This window comes from Lipotes vexillifer, unplaced genomic scaffold, assembly GCF_000442215.2.
Source record: "Lipotes vexillifer unplaced genomic scaffold, Lipotes_vexillifer_v1.1 scaffold86, whole genome shotgun sequence".
NCBI lineage: Eukaryota > Metazoa > Chordata > Mammalia > Artiodactyla > Lipotidae > Lipotes > Lipotes vexillifer.
Window position 1 is genome coordinate 3,779,273 of NW_006785406.1, and position 26,364 is coordinate 3,805,636.

Here is a 26,364-nt window from a genome sequence, read left to right on the forward strand (position 1 = left end):
CCAAGGACTAGTCACCATGATCTAACCCTGGCCCAGACCCACAAGAGTGGGATGACTGTGGCACAGGGTTAGGAAGCAAGATGGGACTAGGCGACCTGCCTACTTCCTTCACCCTGTGAGCAAAACTACACAGGGCTTGTGGTCCAAAGAACTTAGAAACGAAACACACTAAAGGCACGCATGATACTACAGGAGGCCACATCATCTGTGAGGGTGCGCCCAGGAGCCCCAGGTGCTTCGTAGAGGTCACGTTAAGCATGCAGATTCCTGAGACCACACCTGATCTACTGCTGAATTGAATGTTCAGAAGCAGGGTCCTCAGGTGAGCTCTTTAACAAGCATCAGTTAATTCTGATGCACACTAACATCTGAGAATCACTGTTTGAGACATAACTTTCCTTTTGCAAAAGATCATCTTTAGGTCTTGAATAAAATTCAACCTTGCTCCCCTTCTTCAAGTCACTTGCTCTGTGTATTGCTTCCTCCAATAAAGTAAAACAGTTTATTACCAGAAAAAAATAACAAAATAGCTGAGAGAACACACATGCCTCTTAACGGAAGCATCAAGCCATTGATGTTTATTCAGGTGAGCATTACCTATGATTATGTGAACATGTCACATTCATCACGTTCCTTTTGGGCTTCCGGTTCACTGATCTTACCCACTTCCTTAAATTACTACTTGGCTAATAAGAAAAGGGCAAGAAAGAGTCCAAAAGACAGTAATAACATTAGCAGCAGTGAGGCTTACCAGTAAGAACCCTGCCACGGTCATACTCTTAACGTCTTCTCCACGTGAGCTTGGGTTTATTTCATACTCCAGCAGCAAGGTGTGTGATACAGGGTGTGCGGGCAGGGGAGGAGGGGCCCGGGGATCCCCTCACTCGGAGCCAGAGTGACACACAGGAAGGGGAGACAGCAGGCAGAGGCCTGGGCCGTAGTGTATGTACGTGGGGGCCACACTCACTGGGACGTCATCAGCTCCATGCTTTTCTCCTTTGCCTCTCCCCATCCCTCAAGACTGGGTTAGGTGCCCCACTGCACACTCCTGGAGCGCCCTGCACCTCTCCTGTTTAACTGCACTTCCCGCACTGCTCTGCGATTAGTGTCTCACTTATCCACAGTCACCCTTGTCTCCTTTCAGGCTTTAGTTGGCTTGTCCCTGAGTGTGTGAGCTAGGGATTGAAGAGTTTCTTCTTATGTACACTGCAATCATTAGGCCCTGGAAACTTGGAGTTGGGCCTGAATCCTAAAACGTGCTCCCATTTGTACCTACTCTACCACTCTATTTAAATGCTTTAACCTAGACAGGCTGTTTTGTTTACCAAGAAATGTATTAATCATTTATAAAAGCCATTTAAAAAGCCATACATTTAAGAAGACAGCAAAGAACATCACTTTGAAAACGCCATTTTTTTTAAACCATCAGTGAATATGCACTTTAAAAATCTACAGAGAACTTTTTTCATTTTGTATTTGTTCCACAGCATTCAAGCTGACAGTACAAAATAGGAGCTCATCAAACAGCACATGAAGATAGCCCAGGAGCATTCATGCATCCAGAAAAACAGAACAGCTTCTAAATCTCCATATATTCCCCAGTTAAGGGAAACCACTAGAATGAACATTTCTTGTGTACATTTTAGTGGCATTTGGGGATTTAGCACTTATAGTTCTATCACCTGGGGACGACTCCTAGGGTTCACAACATGTTTTTGAAACCTAAGTGCTATGAAGCTGGAGTGTGAACAAGTCACTGAGCTGATGAAGAACAGACCACTGTCAACACAGCCCTGCTGTTTTCAACCTTCCTTCACATGTCAGAGACCATATTGTAATTGCACCTACAAATCTGAAAATTCACAGAGGACTAGATGAGGTACTGCCCATGAATGTCAAAGGCAATTGGAAATCACCCAGTTCCATATACAGACAGGTTTGTTTCCAGGAAAAAGAGACCAAAGCACAGAAGCAGAGGACAATAAAACATTTTAGATGATACTATATTCTCATGATAATATCCTCTCTACGTGAGGTCGGCTTGTTAGACCTTGACCTTACATCAAGCATATGCTAAAGGGACCTTACATACACTTTGAAAAGGGAAGATACGAATCAAATAAAACTAACTAGCTTGAAAGCAATAAGGGAGAACTGAACTTAAAAACTTCCACACTGGTTTCAACAATAATTTGTTTCCAGAACAAGGAAAAGTTCCTAACTATATTTGTACCCCTTCTTTATCAACTCCAGACCACCACATCCTTTTCCAAAACTGGCAGTCACACACATACACAATTGCGCCTTGTGTTTGGATCTGGCCCTCAGGCGATTTTAGCCAGCCACTTCTCCAAGTCCTGGATGTCAGCAGAGCCAGCGTCCCCTCTTCCGCCCTTGGCACTGCACTCCAGGAACTCCACTTTGAGGGGCAACTGTGAGAATTCAAATTCTTTGCCTTTCTTTCCCAGCTGAGCAGTGGCAGTGCTAGAACTGTCCAGTATGCTGGGGGCAGCAGAACGGGTGACTCGTAAAGTATTGCTGTGAGACAAAAGGAAAATGAGTCAGGAAGCAAAAAGAGCTTAATTTTTATATAACAATTAAAGGCCTTTAGGAAGTCATATTAATTCCTAAATATTTCAGCACTCATTTAAATATTTCATCATAAAACTGTCAATTATGCTATTAGGACTGTTGAATATTTGCATTTATAGGTCACTCTCTTGGACAGACAGGATACGGATCCAACCTAACATGGCCAGATGACAGGAGGGCACTAATGAACCAAGGTCACACCAACCTTCTTCCAGTTCGGTGCCCCCTTCTACTAGGATTTCCTGCATGATGCCATTTTAAGATATAGTTTTAAATTACCCACTCTAAGTATTATAAAACCTTTCTGAAAAGTTTCTGAAAGTGAAGTGTGGGTAGATAGGGTATTTATATTTACCTTGAGTCTATCCGGATACAGAGCTTAGACATCCACAAACTACAGACTCTCATATCCAGTTTGGGTACAATTACTATTCTCCAATCTCTTTAACCACTAACACTTTCCCAATTTTAGTCACTTAACTGCCACCTGCTGGTCCTAATAAGAATTGCAAAAGCAAGGTTCATTTGCCTACTTCTCTCCCCCTTTCTGCTGTCCAGAAGCAGAGGAATACAGGCTGACAATCTGCTTTCTTACAAAATAAAGCATTTCCTGGTGCTGTAAGATTTCATGAAAACTAGTGAAGAATCCACAGGAAAACTAAACACCTTGCTTAGAAAGACACACATAGATGGAAAACGTATTGTAAAAACAAATAATTAGAGAACAGAGCCCGCGTTTCCACAGAGCTGGAAATCCCGGCTCAGGGTCTCTTCCCTTCACCGTTATGGAACTGCCCCGGAGCCCGAGGGGAGGGCAGCCTCACTGAGGCTGCCGTCTCTGGAGGGGCCCCAGCGGCCAAAGCCACAACAGTCGTGGGGACAGCAGGCCGGAGCCCAGAGAAGAAGAAGTCAGTATCTACTGCTGCTGCACGTGGCCGCGTGACCCAGTTCTGGACAATGAGAGAACCATGATTATATATTCCTCATACTGAAAAATGCTTTAGGGAGCGTGTGTGCTCTAGAGTGTGAGCCTGTTCCTCTCCATTCTTTGATCAAAGAATAAAACTTTCCTTTGCTTCTGAACCAAACTCTCCCTCATTCTATTGCCTAGAAGGACACCAGGGCAGAGGACCGTTGCTGGGGACTGCCCTGGAAGGGCTTCCGTGAAGATGGCAGAAGAGTAAGATGCGGAGATCACCTTCCTCCCCACAGATACACCAGAAATACATCTACACGTGGAACAACTCCTACAGAACACCTACCGAATGCAGGCAGAAGACCTCAGACCTCCCAAAAGGCAAGAAACTCCCCACGTACCTGGGTAGGGCAAAAGAAAAAAGAAAAAGCAGAGACAAAGAACAGGGACGAGACCTGCACCTTGGGAATGGAGCTGTGAAGGAGGAAAGGTTTCCACACACTAGAAGCCCCTTCACGGGCAGAGACTGCGGGTGGCGGACGGGGAAGCTTCGGAGCCGCGGAAGAGAGCACAGCAACAGGGGTGTGGAGGGCAAAGCAAAGAGACTCCTGCACAGAGGATCGGTGCCAACCGGCACTCACAACAACTGCTAAAGGAACTTCTCTAGGCAAGAAACACAAGAGAAGGAAACGACCTACAATAACAAACCCAAAACAATTAAGAGAATGGGAATAGGAACATACATATCAATAACTACCTTAAACGTAAATGGATCAAATGGTCCCACCAAAAGACAGACTGGCTGAATGGATACAAAAATAAGACCCATATATATACTGTCTACAAGAGACCCACTTCAGATCTAGAGACACATACAAACTGAAAGTAAGGGGTTGGAAAAAGATGTTCCATGCAAATGGAAACCAAAAGAAAGCTGAAGTAGCAATTCTCATATCAGACAAAATAGTCTTTAAAATAAAGACTATTAGAAGACACAAAGAAGGACACTACATAATGATCAAGGGATCGATCCAAGAAGAAGATATAACAATTGTAAATATCTATGCTCCCAACACAGAAGCACCTCAATACATAAGGCAAATACTAACAGCCATAAAAGGCGCAAACGACAGTAACACATTCATAGTTGGGGACTTTAACACCCCACCTTCAACAATGGACAGATCATCCAAAATGAAAATAAATAAGGAAACACAAGCGTTAAATGATACATTAAACAAGATGGACTTAATTGATATTTACAGGACATTCCATACAAAAACAACAGAATGCACATTTTCCTCAAGTGCTAATGGAACATTCTCCAGGATAGATCATACCTTGGGTCACAAATCAAGCCTTGGTAAATTTAAGAAAATTAAAATTGTATCAAGTATCTTTTCCGACCACAAGGCTATCAGACTAGATATCAATTACAGTAAAAGATCTGTAAAAAATACAAACACACGGAGGCTAAACAATACACTACTTAATAACGAAGTGATCACTGAAGAAATCAAAGAGGAAGCCAAAAAATACCTAGAAACAAATGAAAACAAATGAAACAAATGAAAATGGAGACACGACGACCCAAAACCTATGGGATGCAGCAAAAGCAGTTCTAAGAGGGAAGTTTATAGCAATATAAGCCCACCTTAAGAAGCAGGAAACATCTCGAATAAACAACCTAACCTTGCATCTCAAGCAATTAGAGAAAGAAGAACAAAAAAATGCCAAAGTTAGCAGAAGGAAAGAAATAATAAAAATCAGATCAGAAATAAATGGAAAAGAAATGAAGGAAACAATAGCAAAGATCAATAAAACTAAAACCTTGTTCTTTGAGAAGATAAACAAAATAGATAAACCATTAGCCAGACTCATCAAGAAAAAGAGGAGGGAGAGGACTCAAATCAACAGAATTAGAAATGAAAAAGGAGAAGTAACAACTGACACTGCAGAAATAAAAACGATCATGAGAGATTACTACAAGCAACTCTATGCCAATAAAATGGACAATCTGGAAGAAATGGACAAATTCTTAGAAATGCACAACCTGCCAAGACTGAATCAGGAAGAAATAGAAAATATGAACAGACCAATCACAAGCACTGAAATTGAAACTGTGATTAAAAATCTTCTAACAAACAAAAGCCCAGGACCAGATGGCTTCACAGGCGAATTCTATCAAACATTTAGAGAAGAGTTAACACCTATCCTGCTCAAACTCTTCCAAAATATAGCAGAGGGAGGAACACTCCCAAATTCCTTCTACGAGGCCACCATCACCTTGATACCAAAACCAGACAAGCATGTCACAAAGAAAGAAAACTACAGGCCAGTATCACTGATGAACATAGATGCAAAAATCCTCAACAAAATACTAGCAAACAGAATCCAGGATCATACACCATGATCAAGATCCAGGATCAACAGGATACAACAGCACATTAAAAGGATCATACACCATGATCAAGTGGGGTTTATTCCAGGAATGCAAATTAACAAATTGAAGGAGAAAAACCATATGATCATCTCAATAGATGCAGAGAAAGCTTTTGACAAAATTCAACACCCATTTATGATAAAAACCCTGCAGAAAGTAGGTGTAGAGGGAACTTTCCTCAATATAATAAAGGCCGTATATGACAAGCCCACAGCCAACATCATCCTCAATGGCGAAAAACTGAAAGCATTTCCACTAAGGTCAGGAACAAGACAAGGTTGCCCACTCTCACCACTCTTATTCAACATAGTTTTGGAAGTTTTAGCCACAGCAATCAGAGAAGAAAAGGAAATAAAAGGAATCCAAATCGGAAAAGAAGAAGTAAAGCTGTCACTGTTTGCAGATGACATGATACTATACATAGAGAATCCTAAAGATGCTACCAGAAAACTACTAGAGCTAATCAATGAATTTGGTAAAGTAGCAGGACACAAAATTAATGCACAGAAATCTCTGGCATTCCTATATACTAATGATGAAAAATCTGAAAGTGAAATCAAGAAAATACTCCCATTTACCATTGCAATAAAAAGAATGAAATATCTAGGAATAAACCTCCCTAAGGAGACAAAAGACCTGTATGCAGAAAATTATAAGACACTGATGAAAGAAATTAAAGATGATACAAATAGACGGAGAGATATACCATGTTCTTGGATTGGAAGAATCAACATTGTGAAAATGACTCTACTACTCAAAGCAATCTACAGAGTCAATGCAATCCCTATCAAACTACCAATGGCATTTTCCACAGAACTAGAACAAAAAATTTCACAATTTTATGGAAACACAAAAGACGCTGAATAGCCAAAGCAATCTTGAGAAAGAAAAATGGAGCTGGAGGAATCAGGCTCCCTGACTTCAGACTATACTACAAAGCTACAGTAATCAAGACAGTATGGTACTGGCACAAAAACAGAAATATAGATCAATGGAAGAGGATAGAAAGCCCAGAGATAAACCCACGCACATATGGACACCTTATCTTTGATACAGATGGCAGGAATGTACAGTGGAGAAAGGACAGCCTCTTCAATAAGTGGTGCTGGGAAAACTGGACAGGTACATGTAAAAGTATGAGATTAGATCACTCCCTAACACCATACATAAAAATAAGCTCAAAATGGATTAAAGACCTAAATGTAAGGCCAGAAACTATCAAACTCTTAGAGGAAAACATAGGCAGAACACTCTATGACATAAATCACAGCAAGATCCTTCTTGACCCATCTCCTAGAGTAATGGAGATAAAAACAAAAATAAACAAATGGGACCTAATGAAACTTCAAAGCTTTTGCACAGCAAAGGAAACCATAAACAAGACCAAAAGACAACCCTCAGAATGGGAGAAAATATTTGCAAATGAATCAACTGACAAAGGATTAATCTCTAAAATTTACAGGCAGCTCATGCAGCTCAATAACAAAAAAATAAACAACCCAATCCAAAAATGGGCAGAAGACCTAAATAGACATTTCTCCAAAGAAGATATACAGACTGCCAACAAACACATGAAAGAATGCTCAACATCATTAATCATTAGAGAAATGCAAATCAAAACTACAATGAGATATCATCTCACACCAGTCAGAATGGCCATCATCAAAAAATCTAGAAACAATAAATGCTGGAGAGGGTGTGGAGAAAAGGGAACACTCTTGCACTGCTGGTGGGAATGTGTGAATTGGTTGCCACTATGGAGAACAGTATGGAGGTTCCTTAAAAAACTAGAAACAGAACTACCGTATGACCCAACAATCCCACTACTGGGCATATACCCTGAGAAAACCAAAATTCAAAAAGAGTCATGTACCAAAATGTTTATTGTAGCTCTATTTACAATAGCCCGGAGATGGAAACAACCTAAGTGCCCATCATCCGATGAATGGATAAAGAAGATGTGGCACATATATACAATGGAATATTACTCAGCCATAAAAAGAAACGAAATTGAGCTATTCTTAATGAGGTGGATAGACCTAGGGTCTGTCATACAGAGTGAAGTAAGTCAGAAAGAGAAAGACAAATACCGCATGCTAACACATATATATGGAATTTAAGAAAGAAAAAAATGTCATGAAGAACCTAGGGGTAAGACAGGAATAAAGACACAGACCTACTGGAGAGCAGACTTGAGGATATGGGGAGGGGGAAGGGTAAGCTGTGACAAAGTGAGAGAGTGGCATGGACATATATACACTGACAAACGTAAGGTAGATAGCTAGTGGGAAGCAGCCACATGGCACAGGGATATCAGCTCAGTGCTTTGTGACCACCTAGAGGGGTGGGATAGGGAGGGTGGGAGGGAGGGAGACACAAGAGGGAAGAGATATGGGAACATATGTATATGTATAACTGATTCACTTTGTTATAAAGCAGAAACTAACACACCATTGTAAAGCAATTATACCCCAATAAAGATGTTAAAAAAAAAAAGCTAAATATTGCATGTAACTTCCCTTGTTTTCCAATTAAAGCTCCATCTATTTGTCTGAAAAAAAAAATACAATGAGATATCTCACACCTGTCAGAATGGCCACCATCCAAAAATCTACAAACAATAAATGGTGAGAGGGTGTGAAGAAAAGGGAACCCTCCTGCACTGTTGGTGGGAATGTGAATTGGTACAGCCACTATGGAGAAGAGTATGGAGGTTCCTTAAAAAACTACAAATAGAACTACTGTACGACCCAGCAATCCCACTACTGGGCATATACCCTGAGAATACCATAATTCAAAAAGAGTTATGTACCAAAATGTTCATTGCAGCTCTATTTACAATAGCCAGGACATGGAAACAACCTAAGTGTCCATCATGGGATGAATGGATAAAGAAGATGTGGCACATATATACAATGGAATGTTACTCAGCCATAAAAAGAAACGAAATTGAGGTATTTGTAATGAGGTGGATGGACACAGAGTCTGTCATACAGTGAAGTAAGTCAGAAAGAGAAAGACAAATACCGTATGCTAACGCATATATATGGAATTTAAGAAAAAAAAATGTCATGAAGAACGTAGGGATAAGACAGGAATAAAGACACAGACCTACTAGACAATGGACTTGAGGATATGGGGAGGGGGAAGGGTAAGCTGTAACAAAGTGAGAGAGTGGCATGGACATATACACACTACCAAACATAAAATAGATAGCTTCTGGGAAGCAGCTGCATAGCACAGGGAGATCAGCTAGGTGCTTTGTGTCCGACCGCCTAGAGGGGTGGGATAGCGAGGGTGGGAGGGAGGGAGACGCAAGAGGGAAGAGATATGGGAACATATGTATATGTATAACTGATTCACTTTGTTATAAAGCAGAAACTAACACACCATTGTAAAGCAATTATACTCCAATAAAGTTGTAAAAAAAACAAAACAAAACTATTAATACAGGGAAAAGCATTTGGGGTGGAGCACATAGGGCCTTCTAAGCAAGGTGGTGGGTCCATGGGTAGTCACGTTACTATTCTTTAAACTCAATATATGTGTCGTATATACTCTTTTTCATGTAATATATTTTACAATTAAAAAGAAAACTCAAAAGGAAAAAAAGATGAACATTATATTCAGCTCTTGCCATAAGGCCATGTAAACATAGTAAATCTTGTGATTCAGAAGACTATGAAATGCTTCAAAGCTGATAAGGCCCAATTCTCATAAACACAGGATTAAACTAAATTTAGACTCCTAATTTAACTGATATTTAACCTTTATAACTTTTTTTTTTATGGCTGTGTGGGATTTGTTGCTGCACATGGGCTTTCTTTACTTGCGGTGAGTGGGGACTGCCCTTCGTTGTGGTGCACAGGCTTCTCATTGCGGTGGCTTCTTTTGTCATGGAGCATGGGCTCTAGGCGCATGGGCTCAGTAGTTGTGGCTCGCGGGCTCTGGAGTGCATGCTCAGTAGTTGTGGCACAGGGGCTTAGTTGCTCTGCAGCACGAGGGATCTTCCCGGAGCAGGGCTTGAACCCGTGTTCCCTGCATTAGCAGGCGGATTCTTAACCACTGCACCACCAGAGAAGCCCCCTTTATAACTTTTTAACATTTTATTTCAGTGCCGTATAATACAGCATTTCTTTCTGTATTGTTTTTCTATGGCACTTTAGAATGAAAAACAAATGGACTAAGGAAAACGTGTTTTAAACATGGGAAGACTTGGACTATGCTGTTTAAAAAAATGGATATACAAATATTATGCCTGTTTTTGTCCAAAAGATAATTGTCAACAATTTCAACAGAAAGTTTAGAAAAACAAATCAGCTAATTCCAATTGTTTTTAGCTTAATTACAAGCAATATGCAGTCTCAAAAGAGTGAACATCAAGAATAGGAGAAGAGGTGATGAACATGCAATTTCAGAAAGGACAGAAACCACTGAAAATGACACCAGCAAGATGGCAGAATGGGAGTTTTCAGCTCAAGTCCTCTCATAGAAACATCAATTTGAATAACCACACAGAAGAATACCTTCATGCGAGGTAGGAAATCCAGGTTAGAGATTACAGCACCTGGGTATAACACAGAAATAAGATGCATTGAAGAGGGTAGAAAGGACAGTTCCACATTACCCACGTTACTGCTCCTGCAAGCCTGAACAATGCAGCATGGAAAGATATGATTCACACGGGGGAAGGAGAGTGAAGTGAGAACCTCCTGTGTCATGGAACCTAGCTCCTGGCCAGCCCCAGTAGACACAGGTACCTACCTGGCCAGCCATGACAGATTCAGTTTCCAGGCCAGCTTCCATGGACCCAGGCAGTAGGCCCACCCACCCACAAACCCAGAAGCAAGGCCAACCTGCCTAGGGACTCCAGCAGCAAGCCCACCCAAAATCTCTGGCTGGACTGACTAGAGAAGTGCTTTCTCTGACAAAGTTAGTCTATAATGACTAGAAGAACTCATTACTTTTTCAAATGTGCAGACACCAAAATAAGGACACAAGGATCATGAAAAACCAGGGAAACATGACACCACCAAAGGAAGAAGATAAAGCACCAGTAACTGACCCTAAAGAAATGGAGATCTACAAAGTGCCTGGCAAAGAATTCAAAATAATCATCTGAAAGTCCCATAAGGTACAAAATAACACAGAAAACTCAACAAAATGAGGGAAAGAATAAGTGAACAAAATCAGAAAGTCAACAAAGATATAGAAACCATGAAAAACAAAAATTCTGGAGCTGAAGAACACAATGACTGGATGTGAAAAATTCAACAGCAGACTCAATCAAGCAGAACAAAGAATTGGAGAGCTTGAACACAGGTAACTTGAAATTACTCTGTGAGAAAGACAAACAGAAAAGTGAGAAAGAGTGAAGAAAGTCTTATGGGACATCACAAAAGAAACCAATATATGCATTATGGGAGTCTCAGAAAGAGCAGATAAAGACAAAGAATCAGAAAGCTTATTTAAAAAAATAATGATAGAAAACTCCCAAATCTGGGGAGGGAAATGAACATCCAGATCCACTAAGCCCCTAAAACCCCAAATGGATTAAACATAAAGAGAGCTTTAATGAGACACATTATAACCAAACTGACAAAAGTCAAAGACAGAATGTTGAAAGCATTAAGAGAAAGGTCACAAACAAGGGAAAATCCATAAGACTAAAAGTGGATTTCATAGCAGAAACCTTGCAGGCCAGTGGAGAGTGGGATGATATATTCAAAATGCTGAAAGAAAAAAAACTGCCATCCAACAATACTATACCCAGCAAAACTGTCCTTCAGATATGAAGGACAGACAAAAGCTTTCCCAAACACACAAAAGCTGCAGTTCATCACTACTAGTCCTGCTTTATAAGAAATGTTAAAGGGAGTTCTTCAAGGTGAAATAAAACTAATCAAGAACATGAAAACATATGAAAGTATAAAACTCACTGTAACAGTAAGAATATACTAAAAGTTAGAATACTCTAGTATTGTAATGGTGATACATAAATCATTTTTAACTCTATAAGATGTTTTATATAAGCCATGACGGTCACAAGGAAAATACCTGTAGTAGACACACAAAATAAAGAGAAAAAAGCCAAAGCATAACAATACAAAAGAAATCATCAAATTAAAAAGGAGGAGAGGAGACAAAGGAACTATGAAAGTCAGAAAACAATCAACAAAACAGAATAAGTTCTTACCTATTAATAATTACTTTAAATGTAAATGGTTTAAATTACCAATCAAAACAGAGTGGGTGAATGGATAAAAAAACAAACTTGAAGTACATGCTATCTCCAAGAGATGCACTCTTGATTTAAGGTTCAAAGTAAAGGGACAGAAAAACATATTCTATACAAATGATAAACAAAAGAGAGTAGGGCTGAATACATAAATATCAACAAAATAGACTACGTCAAAAATTGTCACAAGAGACAAAGAAGGTTATCATATAATAATAAAGGGGCCAATTCATCAAGAGGATAAAATAATTGTGTATATATACATATATATATGCACCTAACATCAGAGAACCTAAATAAATGGGATAGAAACAGGATGAAGGATAAAAATCTTATCATCATCTCAAGAGATCAGAAAAAGCATATGACAAAATTCAACATCCTTTCATGATAAGAACTCAACAAAATAATTACAGAAGGTATGTACCTCAAAATAACAAGTGCCATATATGACAAGCCCACAGATAACATCATACTCAATGGTGAAAGCTAAAAGCTTTTCCTCTAAGATCAGGAACAAGATAAGGATGCCTACTTTTGCCACTTCTATTCAACATAGTACTGTAAGTCCTAGACAGAGCAATTAGGCAAAAAAGAAACAAAAGGCATCAAAATCAGAAAGGAAGAAGTAAAATTATCTCTGATTTCAGATCACTTGATCTTAAATATAGAAAACCATAAAAGACCCTCCCCAAAACCAGAACTAATAGACTCAGTAAAATTGCAGGATACAAAATCAACACACAAAAACAAGTTCTGTTTCTATGCACTACTAATGAACTATCAGGAAAAGAAATTAACCAAACAATTCCATTTATAATAGCATCAAAAACATTAAAATACTTAGGCATAAATTTAACAAAGTAGGTGAAAGATCTGTACACTGAAAACTATAAAACAGTGATGAAAGAAACTGAAGACACAAATAAATGGAAAAATGCCCCTTGTTCATATATTGGAATAATTTACATTGTTAAAATGTCCATCTATAGGGGACTTCCCTGGTGGTCCAGTGGTTAAGAATCCGCTTTCCAATGCAGGGGATGTGGGTTTGATCTCTGGTTAGGGAACTAAGATCCCACATGCCGCGGGGCGACTAAGCCCGCACACCACAACTACTGAGCCCATGTGCCGCAAACTACAGAGCCCACTCTCCCCAAACTACTCTCTGGAGCCTGCGCGCCACAACTAGAGAGAAGCCCGCAGGCTGCAACAAAAGATCCCACATGCCGCAATGGAGATCCCACGTGCCACAACTAAGACCCAATGCAAACAAAAAAACCTCCATCTATAAATTTAATGGAATCTCCATCAATATTCCAATGGAATTTTTCATAGAAATAGAAGAAACAATGGTAGAATTCATATGGAACCACAAAAGAACTATAATACTCAAAGTAATCTTGAGTAAGAGCAATAAATCTGGAGGCATCACATTTCCAGATTTCAAATTATATTGCAAACCTATAGTAATCAAAACAATATGGTACTATAAAAAGACATAGATCAATGGAATAGAACAGAGAGCCCAGCACAAACCCACGCATATACAGTCAACTAATCTTTGACAAGGATGACAGGAGTATACTATAGGAAAAGGATAGTCTCTTCAATAAACGGTGCTGGGAAAACTGGATATCTACATGCAAAAGAATGAAACTGTGTATATTATACCATACACAAAATCAACTCAAAATGGATTAAAGACTTAAATATAAGACCTGAAACCATAAAAATCCAAGAAGAAAATGCTCACTGACATTGGTGTTGTGGAAATTAGTTTTAAGATTTGAGACCAAAAGCAAATAACAAAGCAAACATAAACAAGTGTGATTATATCAAACTAAAAAGCTTGTGCACAGCAAAGGAAAGAATCAACAAAATGAAAAGATAACCTATGGAATGGGGGAAAATATTTGCAAACCATATATCTGATAAGGATTAATATCCAAAATATGGGATTTGGCAATATGTTTTTGGATCTGTCCAAAAACATATAACCCAGTAACAAAAAACCCAAATAATCCAATTTAAAAAATGGGCAGAAGACCTGAACAGACATAGAGGACATACAAATAGTCAACAAGTACATGAAAAGATGCTAAACATCACTATTCATCAGGGAAATGCAAATCAAAACCACAATGAGATGTCACTTCACACCTGACAGAATTACTAACATTAGAAAAAAAAAGATAGTGTTGGTAAAGATATGGAGAAAAGGGAACCTTGGTACATTGTTGGTGGGTATGTAAATTGGTACAGCTATTACAGAAAACAGCACTGAGATTCCTCAAAAAATTACAAACAGAACTACTATCATTTGAATCAGCAATTCCACTTCTGGGTAATTATCCGAAGGAATTGAAATCAGGATCTCGGAGAGGTATATGCCTTCCATGTTCACTGCAGCATTATTAACAATAGCCAATATATGGAAGCAACCTAAATGTCCATCGAAGGATGAACAGATAAAGAAAATGTGGAACATATATACAATGGAATATTATTTAGCCCTGCAAAAGAAATTCCTGCCATTTGCGACAACATGGATGGACCTAGACAACATTATGCTAAGTAAAATAACAGAGTAAGACAACTACAATTATGATTAATTACATTTATATGTGGAATCTAAAACAGTCAAACACATGGAAGCAAAGAGCAGAATGGTGGTCACCAAGGTGAGGGGCAGGGGGAAATGGAGAGATGATGGTCAAAGGGTATAAAGTTTCAGTTATGCAAATAAGTAAGTGCTAGAGATCTACTATATAGCATAGTATTCACTGTACACTTAAAATTTGCTAATAGGGTAGATCTTATGTCAAGTGTTCTCATGAAATACATACACACACAAATAATAAAGTACGTAGGAAGAAACTCTGGGAAGAAATGGATATTTTTATGGTCTGGATGGTGATGATGGTTTCACAGGTGTATGCTTATCCCCAGATTGAGTTGTGTACATTAAATATGCACAGCTTTTTACATATCAATTATACCTCAATAAAGGGTTAAAATTTTCTTTTGATATTCAATTTGAAGGCATGATGTCTTTGTTAAATATAATTGAATGGCTAACTTTTCTTCTATTATCTATTAAAAAGTTTAAAGCACATGGGATTGAATATATCATTCTCAATTGAGAAAAAAAAAAGCCACAGAAAATGACAGACCAGGGCTGGTAAAATTTTTCTGTAAAGAGCCATAAATTAGATATTTTGGGCTTGTGGGTGATATTTAGTCTCTGCCACATATTTTTCTACTTTTCTTCTTTTTTTTACCTGTCCTATAAAAATGCAAAACCACTCTTTGTTGGCAGACCCTCAGCAGGAGGTTGTCAACCCCTGAAGCAAACCATATTCTACTAGACTCTAAGCTCCTGAGTACAGGAACAACATCACACTTCTTATAGCCACATCCTAGAGCAGGTCATGGCATATGTTAGACAAATTATAGGTGCTTATTAAATGAGCAAAGGAGAATGTAAATGATAATTGGAAAAAATTTACTAAAAGTTGAATTTGTACAATTTTTCCTCATCAGATTCTTTTATTAAAAATATCCTTACATAACAGCATAAGAAAACATAACTTGCTCTATTATAATGTTGATTGTATCTCCTATGTAAGCAACCTGTTAGCTAACTCTTACAAATCAGCAGAACACAGAGACATGCTAGATTCCTTAAAATTCAAAAGCTTATAGCTCAATTCACAAACTTTTAAACACTAAAATCAAGCTAAATGATATCGCCACATAGCTAGAAAACAAAAAACACACTACAAAATAGTATCATAGATTTTTATATTCTTCTGAAGTGTTCCTTTCTTGTTCTGTCAACAAAAATTTCCACAGCTTTCAAATTTTCAAGTTTTTAAATCCTTTCATATCTACTATAAACTAGGTCTACAAACAGTGGGAAAACAAATTGAGCTGTAGTCTCAATAAACCTGAGATTTTCTTTCACGAAAATTTTAAATATAAACATTCCATTAATACTTTTTACAGTTCCATTAATTCTGTTGTCAATTATTTAACAAGTACATTTCACACCAATCTTCAGGCTAATTGTGATAACCATACAAAACCAAAGACCTTAAGCAATATATACATATTTCCTAAGTGTTAAGAGATACAGTTAACCAATAGGACTTATTCTTACTTACATTTCTTTTTCAAGCTGCTGCTGAATTAACTTTGCTGATTTTGCCATTGTAATGTCTGTAAAGAAATAAAGACATTGCTGTTGTTTAAAGCAGAAGGGGTGTTTTCCCAAGACTTCTTGCACATATGGAAAATTCCTATTTAAACCAGTAAGTTTCTTTGCCCCACCATTTTAAAAAAACTTTTATGTTACATTGGATTATAGTTGACTTACAATGTTGTGTTAGTTTCAGGTGTACAGCAAAGTGATCCAGTTACACATATACATATATCTATCCTTTTTCAAATTCTTTTCCCATTTAGGTTATTACAGAATATTGAGCAGAGTTCCCTGTGCTATACAGTAGGTTCTCGCTGGTTATCTATTTTAAATATAGTAATGAGTTATCTGTCAATCCCAAACTCCCAATTTATCCCTCCCACCAACCCCACCATTTTTTTAAAGAGCTTTTTTTTTAAATTTATTTTTATTCTTATTTTATTTATTTATTTTTGGCTGTGTTGGGTTTTTGTTGCTGCACACAGGCTTTCTCTAGCTGCGGCAAGTGGGGGCTACTCTTTGTTGCAGGGTGTGGGCTTCTAATTGCGGTGGCTTCTCTTGTTGCAGAGCACAGGCTCTAGGCCGCGGGCTTCAGTAGTTGTGGCACAGAGGCTCAGTAGTTGTGGCTTGCAAGCTCTAGAGCGCAGGCTCAGTAGTTGTGGCACAGGGGCTTTGTAGCTCTGTGGCATGTGGGATCTTCCCGAACCAGGGATCAAACCTGTGTCCCCTGCATTGGCAGGCAGATTCTTATCCACTGTGCCACCAGGGAAGCCTGCTTAAAGAGCTTTTTAACACTAGTAGTTCCATTATCAAAGTAAGCTTTATATTTGCAAGAATATTTATATTACCATAATGCTTACAATTAAGCTGGTGACCCTAAAATTGAGAATCTCTTTCACAGAAGTTTTCCACATCTTACAGACATTTGAAATCAACACATATATTGTATATATAAGTCCAGCCAATGTAACAAGAAGAGAAGCTACCAGCTTTGTGATTTTAACAAGACCCTTCACTCCAATAGAAATACCCTACCTGTCATACAAAACTAAACCAAGAACATTTCCAGCTGATACTAAGATGGTATGTTACGGCATCAAGTGCACTTTAGCAATAAAAAAGCACTGGTTTGGCACCAGCAGAAGCCAAATAAATATAAAAGAAATAAAGAGGTCAGGTAATGACCCTAAGACTGATTCCCGATAAGTCATTGTTAGGGTTACTACAAGCTCACCTTTGAGAAATGCATTCAGCTTTTCATAGAATGAGAATATTAGGTCTGAAAGAGGACTAAAGATCAACTAGTCTTATTTTTAGTTTTTTAGAAAAGAGAGATTATTTTATTCTTGAGGTAACATTGGTTTATGTTTCATCTGTACAACATTATGATTCAACTTGTGTATACACTACACCATGCTTACTACCAAAAATTTAGTTTCCATCCATCACCATACAGTAGTGGGTGCAAATATCTTTCTGAGTTAGTGTTTCCATTATCTTTGGATAAATACCCAGAAGTGGAATAGCTGATCCCATGGTAACTCTATTCTTAATTTTTTGAGGACTATCCATACTGTTTCCCACAGTGGCTGCATTTCCATTCCCATCAACAGTGCACAAGGGTTCCATTTTCTCCACATCCTCGCCCACACGTTATTTCTTCTCTTTTTGACAACAGTCACTCTAACAGGTGTGAGGTAATGTCTAATTGTGGCTTTGATTTGCATTTCCCTAATAATTAATGATGTTCATCTTCACTAGTGATGAACATCTTCATTATATGCCCAATGACCATTTGTATATCTTTTCTGGAAAAACATCTATTCAGGTTATCTGCACATTTTTAAATCAGGTTTTTTGTTGTTGTTGAGTTGTATGGGTTCTTTATATATTTTGGATATTAACCCCTTATCAGATAATATGATTTGACAATATCTTCTCCCAGTCAGTAGCATGTCTTTTCATTTTGTTGATGGTTTCCTTTGCTGTGCGGAGCTTTTTAGCTTGATATAGTACCACCTGTTTATTTTTGTTTTTGTTTGCCTTGCCTGAGGAGACAGATCCAAAAACATATTGCCAAATCCCATGTCAAAGTCCGAACTCCCTGTTTTCTTCTAGGAGTTTTATGGTTTCAGGTCTTCTATTCAAGTCTTTAATCCACTTTTCAGTTAATTTTTGGGTATGGTATAAGAAAATAGTCTACTTTCATTCTTTTGCATGTGCTGTACAGTTTTCCCAACACCATTTACTGAAGAGACTGTTCTTTCTCCATTGTATGTTTTTTGCACCTTTGTTGTAAATTAATTGTCCAGATGTTTATTTCTGGGCTCTCAGTTCTGTTCCATTGACCTGTATGTCTGTTTTTCTGCCAAATACCATGCTGTTTTGATTATTATAGCTTTGTAGTAATATTTTGAAATCAGGGCATGTGATACCTCCAGCTTTGTTCCTTTTTCTCAGAATTGCTTTGGCTATTCATAGTCTTTCATGGTTTCATACAAATGTAAGGAATTTTTGTTCCATTTCTGCAAAAAATGTCATTAGGATTTTGACAGGGATTGCTGCAATGAATCTGCAGATTGCTTTAAGTAAAAGAGACATTTTAACAATGTTAATTCTTACAGTCTATGAGCATGAAATATCTTGCCATTTCTTTGTGCCTTCCATTTCTCTCAACAATGTTTTATAGTTTTTACTGTATTGTGGGATCTTAGTTCCCTGACCAGGGATTGAACCTGCACCCTCAGCAGTGAAAGTGTGGAGTTCTAACCACTGGACCGCCAGGGAATTCCCGTCCTTGGTTAAATTTATTCCTGGGTATTTTATTGTTTTTGCTGCAATTTTAAATGGGACTGTTTTCTTAATTTCTCTTTCTGCTTGTTTGTTGTTGGTGTACAGAAACACAACAGATTATTGTATATTGATTTTGCACCCTGCAACTTTACTGTATTCATTTATTATTTCTAATAGGTTTTTGGTGGAGTCTTTAGCTATGTTGAATGAGAGTGGCAAGAGTGGGCATCCTTGTCTTATTCCTGATCTTAGAGGGATAACTTTCAGTTTTTCACAGTTGAGTATGATGTCAGCTGTGAGTTTGACATGTATGTAGAGGTACATTCTTTCTATACCCATTTTATTGTCTTTATCATAAGTGGATGTTGAACTCTGTCAAATGCTTTTTCTTCATTTATTGAGATGATCATGACTTTTAAAATGTTTTATCATGTTGACTTGCAGATGTTGAATCATCCTTGCAACCCTGAAACAAATCCCCCTTGATCACAGTGCATGATCCTTTTAATGTATTGTTCTATTTGGTTTGCTAAATTTTGTTGAAGATTTCTGCATCTATGTTTATCAGAGATACTGGCTTGTAATTTTCTTTTTTTGTGTTATCCTTGTCTGGCTTTGATATCAGGGTAATGTTGACCTCATAAAATGAGTTAGGAAGTGTGCCCTCCTCTTCAACTTTTTTGGAAGAGTTTAAGAAGAACGGGTATTAAATCTTCTTTGAACATTTGGTAGAATTTACCAGTGAAGCTGTCTGGTCCTGGACTTTTGTTTTTTTTGGAAGGCTTTTGATTACTGTTTTAATCTCCTTCCTAGTTATCAGTCTATTCAGATTTTCTATTTCTTCAAGATTCAGTCTTGGAAGGTTGTTTGTTAAGAATGTATTTATTTCTTCTAGGCTGTCCAATTTGTTGGTGTAGTTATTCACAGTATTCTCTTATAACCCTTTGTATTTCTGTGGGATCTGTTGTAATTTCTCCTCTTTCATTTCTGATTTTATTTATATGAGCCTCCTGTTTTTCTTAGTCTAGCTAAAGGTTTGTCAATTTTGTTTATCTTTTCAAAGAACAAGTTCTTAGTTTCATTGATCTTTTCTACTACCGTTTTAGTCTCTACTATTTCATTTATTTCTGCTGGCTTTTAGTATTTCCTTCCTTTACTGACTTTGGGCTTTGTTTGTTCTTTTTCTAGTTCCTTTAGGTGTAAGGACTGTTGGAGATTCTCCTTGTTTCTTGAGGTAGGCAAGTATTGCTATAAACTTGTACTGCTTTTGATGCATCCTATTGATCTGGTATGCCATATTTTCATTTATCTTCAGGGATTTTTATTTCCTCCTTTCCTCCTCATTGACCTAATAGTTGTTCAGTAGCATGTTGTTTAGTCTCCACATATTTGTGATTTTTTTCAGCTTTCTTCTTGTAGTTGATTTCTAGTTTCAAATCTCTGTGGTAGGAAAAGATGCTTGATATGATTTCAACCTTAAATTTATTGAAACTTGTTTTGTGTCCCAGCATATGGTCTATCCTTGAGAATGTTCCATGTGCACTTGAGAAGAATGTGTATTCTGCTTCTTTGGGATGGAATGTTTTATTTATATACATGTATATATGTATGTATATCTGTGTGTGTGTGTGTGTGTGTGTGTGTGTGTGTGTGTGTGTGTGTGTGTATTCCACCTGATGTAATGCTTCACTTAAGGCCAATGGTTCCTTGTTAACATTCTGTCTAGATAATCAGTTCATTGATGTAAGTGGGATGTTAAATTCCCCTACTATTACTGCTGTCAATTTCTTCATTTAGGTCTGTTAATAATTCCTTTCATGTTTTAGTGCTCCTATGTTAGATGCTTATATATTCATAAATGTTACATCTTCTTGATGGATTGTCCCCTTTATCATTATATAAGTCCATCTTGTTCTCTTGTTTGGCTTGAAGTCTATTTGATCTGATCTGAGATGGCTGCACCTGCTTTCTTTTGGCTGCCATCTGCTTGGAGTATCATTTTCCATCCCTTCACTTTGAGGCTATGTTTGTCTTTAGAGCTGAGATGAGTCTCCAGGGGGCAGGACATAGTTGGTCTTGTTTTTTAAAACATCCAGCCACTCTGTGTCTTTTGATTGGTGAATTCAATCCACTTATATTTAGAGTGATTATTGATAATTGAGGACTAGTACTGCCATTTTATCTTTTGTTTTCTCCATTGTTTCTGCCTGACATCTTAGTTGGTAGTTTACTAGTTTCCTCCTAGTTTCATGTCTCTGCTCTAGACTTACATTTTGTGGTTACCATCGGGTTTGTATAAGACATCTCATAGATAAAATAGTCCTTTTTCTGCTGATAGGATCTTATCTTCAGTTGCCATTATATGGGTTCTATTCTTTTCCTCTTCCCCTTTTACATTTTTGTCATCTCAAATTATCCCTTTTTATATTGTGAGCTCATTACCGAACTGCAGTAGCTATAAGTATTTTTACTGCTTTTTCCCCTTTAATCTTTATAATTGTTTAACAACCTATTCTGATGTAAAGTTGCAATTTTCTGATTCTATCTATTTATCACCTTACTCAAAGTTTTGTGTACTTTTGCCTCTTTGTTTCAGGTAGGAGAGCTCCTTCCAACATTTCTTGTAAGGCAGGTCTACTGGTAATGAACTCCCTGAGCTTTTGTCTGGGAAAGTCTTTATTTCTCCTTTGTATCTCAAGGATAAGTTTGCTGGAAGGATTCTTGGCAGAAGTTTTGTCTTATAATATTTTGAGTAGGCTGTCCCATCCTCTCCTGGCCTATACAGTTTCTGCTGAGAAATCTGCTGATAGCTTAATAGGAGTTCCTTTGTAGACTACTGTCTTTTTTCCTCTGGATGCCTTTAAAATTCTTTATCATTGGATTTGGACAATTTTAACATAATGTGTCCTGGAGAACGTCTTTTAGCGTTGAGATAATTAAATGTCCTCTTAGCTTTGTGGACTTGTATATCCAGTTCCTTCCCTGGGTTTGTGAAATTCTCAGCTATTATTTCTTTAAATAAACTCTCTGCTCCCTTCTCCCTCTCTTCTTCCTCTGGGATAACCATTATCTTTATGAAGATTATAATGAAGTTGGATAGTTCTCATAAAATTTAATTTTTAAAAAGATCTTAGTTCTCTCGCCACTCCTACTTGAATCATTTCTAGATCTCTATCTTCAAGCTCACTAATTCTCTCTTCCATATGGTCTGCTCTATTTCCAGTGCTCTCTAATGCATTCTTCATCTCATTTACCGACATCTTCAGCTCCAGAACTTCTGTTTGGTTCTCTTTAGACTTTTAATATCTTTGGTAAAGTATTTCTTTTGTTCATTAATTTTATTCCTGAGCTCACTGAACTGCCCTCCTGAGTTCTCTTGTAGCTTGTTTAGTTTCTTCATAACAGCTATTTTGAATTTTCTATCAGTTAGATTACAATCTTCCATGACTTAAGTTTGGCTGCTGGAGAACTGTCATTTTCTTTTCGTTACACTGTGTACTGTGGTTTTACATGGTACTTGACAAACTGTTCCTCTGCCAGTGCATTTGAAGTAGCAAATACCTTTCTTATGTAGGTAAAGCTTTTTTTTTCTCCTTGATTCTTACAGTTCAACAAGTTGGAAAATAGAGGTCTTTCTTTTTTCTTGCTATAGCACAGGTTTCTGGCTTTTCTTACCTGAGCTGCCTCTGACTATATTTGAGAATTGACATTTTCCACCCTCTACTACCTCTGCCAGATGTGTCACTGGTAACCTCACTGTCACTGCTTGAGCTCTGCTGCTGGAGGGGGGTGTGGGGAAAAGTGAAGGAGACAGAGGCATGGTCACCTTCGCCACATCTGGGGTTGTTGGGTTTGCGTGCAGCACTGCCGTGAGCCAGGGGATTGGGGTCACAGGCCCCACCACCGCAGCTGCTGCGGGGTTCCCTGTGGCCAAAGGAGCTACTGCAGCCAGGAGGCTGGAGCCATGTGTGCTGTCTTCCCTGTTGCTACAGGGTTCTCTGGGGCTTCAGGCTCAGCCACTGTGGCCAGAGGCTAAGATTGCAGACATTCTTCCACTGTTCCCCCAGTTCTACCTCCTCTATGTGTTCCAGTCCACTCACCTTCAGAAGTAGACTTGTGGATCTCTCCAGCATCCCAGTGTGTTGGGCAGAGGAACCTTTGTTGAGTTTTGGATGTTTTACTAGTTGTAGAATGAAGGGGAGAGACAAAGAAGGTGTCTCACACCTTATGATGCTGACATCACTCCTAATCTGATTTTAAGGTAATAAAACTGGAGCCTAGTTTTACTGGCTGAGACTAAAATGTTTTTCATTCTTACGAGGTTAAAGGAAAACACTTCTGCAAACTCTCCTTGATGAAATGTGCTAGATGGCAAACTTGTTTCAAAGGAGAGACTCCATCCTGTCCTTCCTCAACTGTGTATCTGATATGACATATTGTCAATCTGATGAACTTAACTTGGTAAATTAAAATGATTTACGATTAAAAATAAAACACTGTATCAAAGAATAAATGATAATAATCACTCCTTTGTCGCTCCTTAGAACAGCCTGGTAAGGGAGACTAATGAAAATGCTGGAGTATAAATAAATTTTAAGATTTAAAATCCTTAATTTATAGTTCATTAGCAATTGTCTCTCATCCTCAGTAATAACAATTGTAGATAACTGTATTAATTCTTAGTAGCAATCCCAGAAAAATCTCAACTATTATTGCCAGAAAACATGATAGTACCTTGCTTATTGCAAGCGATTAAGAATGACGGTGTGTTCTTCAGACCAATACTGTCAAGGAGGACTTGATACAGAAACTCTGCCACATCTTTCACCTCTCGCTGGAAGGCTGCACTATCCACAACAAACACAATAGCCCTGGGGGGGGGGGAAAAAGAAAAACTGCCATGTGAGCATGCAATAGTGCAGCATTATATTGAAAAATGATATCCTTAATTTTGCCCAATTCAATCCTAATGAATAAAACAAAACAAACTCACATACAGGTGTCTGCACAAGTAATGATACAACACAAATACTTAACAAAGGACTACTTAGTGCTACTATGTATCAATGACTGTATCTAAAAAGACAATAGAAAATGATGCCTCCCCTCAAGTCCAGGAAATTGTCATATACAAAACCATGTGATAAAACACTAGGACAGACCTTGTACCTGCTATAATAGAAACAAAGAGGAAGATAATTTACATGAAACCAGGTCAGGAAGACTTAAAGGAGGATGTAATAGTTGAGTGAATTTTAGCCAGACAAAATACTACTGTGGCAAAGACTGTCTGGAAAGTAGTATGTGCAGGGCACAAAGTGGTGGAACAACATGCCTTGGAGAACTCAAGGTAAGCTAATAAACAGGTAGGTGGGGAAATGAAGAAAAACCAGGTCAGACGGCAAAGGGGTGTGACACACTGACCTAAAGAGTTTATGCTTTTCTGTCTTACAAAGAATATTAGTGCCTAAATGAAAGACAGATACAACTAAGAGGATAATCAAACTAGAAGCAGAGTGACCAGGTAGGGCCCAACCTAAGGCAGCCACAGTGAGAATCCTCATGTGCCAGAAATAAAGAGATATCAAAGCTAAAGCAAAGCAGTCCAGGAAAACAGCAGATAATAGGCTTTAGGAACAAGGGTTTGAAAGCCCAGGAGATGTGCAACAGCCAACATGGAGTTGGAAAGCTGGAACTGAACACTCTGTGCAAAGCCTAGTACTTAAAAGCAGTCTAAGCAGTGTGGGAAAATAATCCAAGAAGAATTGAATCACCAGGCCTCCTGTGCCACACACAGAAACAGGGTATGAACTTACACTATCTCATGGTGTAAGATCCCCAAGCAGGAAGATATATAAAAATTGGGCCAGACTCAAGGAACTCCTATGGCCCCCAACAGAAGGAAATATGAATCCCTTCTGGAGAGAGGCTTTCATAACCTAAAGCAATTTAAAAACACAAAACAAAACAGCAACCACAACATCAACAGCAAAATCTAACCCCCTTGAACAGTGTATCGATCAAAATTACAAAGCACAGTAAATAAACCATTATGAGGGAGAACCACAAAGACAGATTAATCAGCACTCAAAACTAAAAATAATAAAGCAATCAGTAAAATATTTTAAATTATTTAAAAGAATACTAGACACCATAATAAAAGAATAAAGACAGTACTAAAAACAAAGGCTGATTTTAAAAGATATGTTTTTACAAGTAAAGAACAAAATTAGTAACAACCCAATGGAAAAGTTAAGCAGAGAATACTACAGTTGAAAAGCATATAATAAACTACAAAATAAAGACGAAAATATCAACTATACACAAAGTAAAAAGACTTGGAAGATATGACAGAGAAGAGACAAGAGCAGAAATGATAAGGTTCAATGATGTTAATAAGAGTTCCAGGAGGTGAAAGTGAGAATTTGGAAATAGAACTACCTAAAAAGATATTGTTGAAAATTTCCCAGAACTGAAGATACAAATCTTTCAACTGAAAAGCACACTTGAATCCCAACCATGATAAAGCTAAATCACCCCTAAACAGAAGGATAATCTACCCCTGAATACAGGATTAAAAAAACATAGATTCTGTATCATGAAATGACAATTAGATTGAGCACTGCTTTCTCATCTACAACAACAGATATCTGAAGTCAGGAGTAATGCCTTCAACGTGAAAACAGAAATAACTGCCACCCAGGATTTTATACTCGGCTAAAATAGTTATTCAAAAATGAAGGCCAGTGAAAAAAGTTTCAAATGAACAAAAGATGAGAAACTTTTATTTCTTATTCACCATTTCTGGAAACATATCCAAAAGATATACATGAAAGAAAATTGAATCAAAAGGAAAGAGTAAGAGGCAAGAAGCGATAGACAAAAAAGAAATCCATAAAATCCTGGTATTCTAGGTGGTCACTGAATGATGGAGAAAAATATTAGTAACTGTTGGGTGTTAAAAAAGAAGAAAGAGAAATAAAATGAAAGGAAGATGTGAGGAAGATCAAAGTAAGGTATTTTAAGTTCCAGTGAAAGAAAACCAGTATTATTGATTTTAAACTTTTGTTAAGCAATCAAAGTTTAAAAAAAAAAAAGAGTAGAGGGTAACAACGAAAAAAGAAAAAATAGCATACTTTCAAACCAGCAGAGAGGGAAAAATGAGATTAGGGAAA

The 26,364-nt window shown here is 37.9% G+C and overlaps 1 protein-coding gene across 1 annotated transcript in view; it reads right to left on the reverse strand.

The window, feature by feature from the left end:
• Positions 1-2,176: 2,176 nt before the first annotated feature.
• SRPRB (SRP receptor subunit beta) overlaps positions 2,177-26,364 on the reverse strand; it is a 35,891-nt gene continuing 11,703 nt past the window's right edge. Inside the window, exons 5-7 of the mRNA XM_007457559.1 lie at positions 23,924-24,060; positions 16,359-16,413; positions 2,177-2,538 (exon numbers count right to left, since the gene is read on the reverse strand). Of these exons, the coding sequence (XP_007457621.1) occupies positions 2,325-2,538; positions 16,359-16,413; positions 23,924-24,060 (406 nt within the window). The 3' untranslated portion in view covers positions 2,177-2,324. The remainder of the gene's footprint in view (positions 2,539-16,358; positions 16,414-23,923; positions 24,061-26,364) is intronic.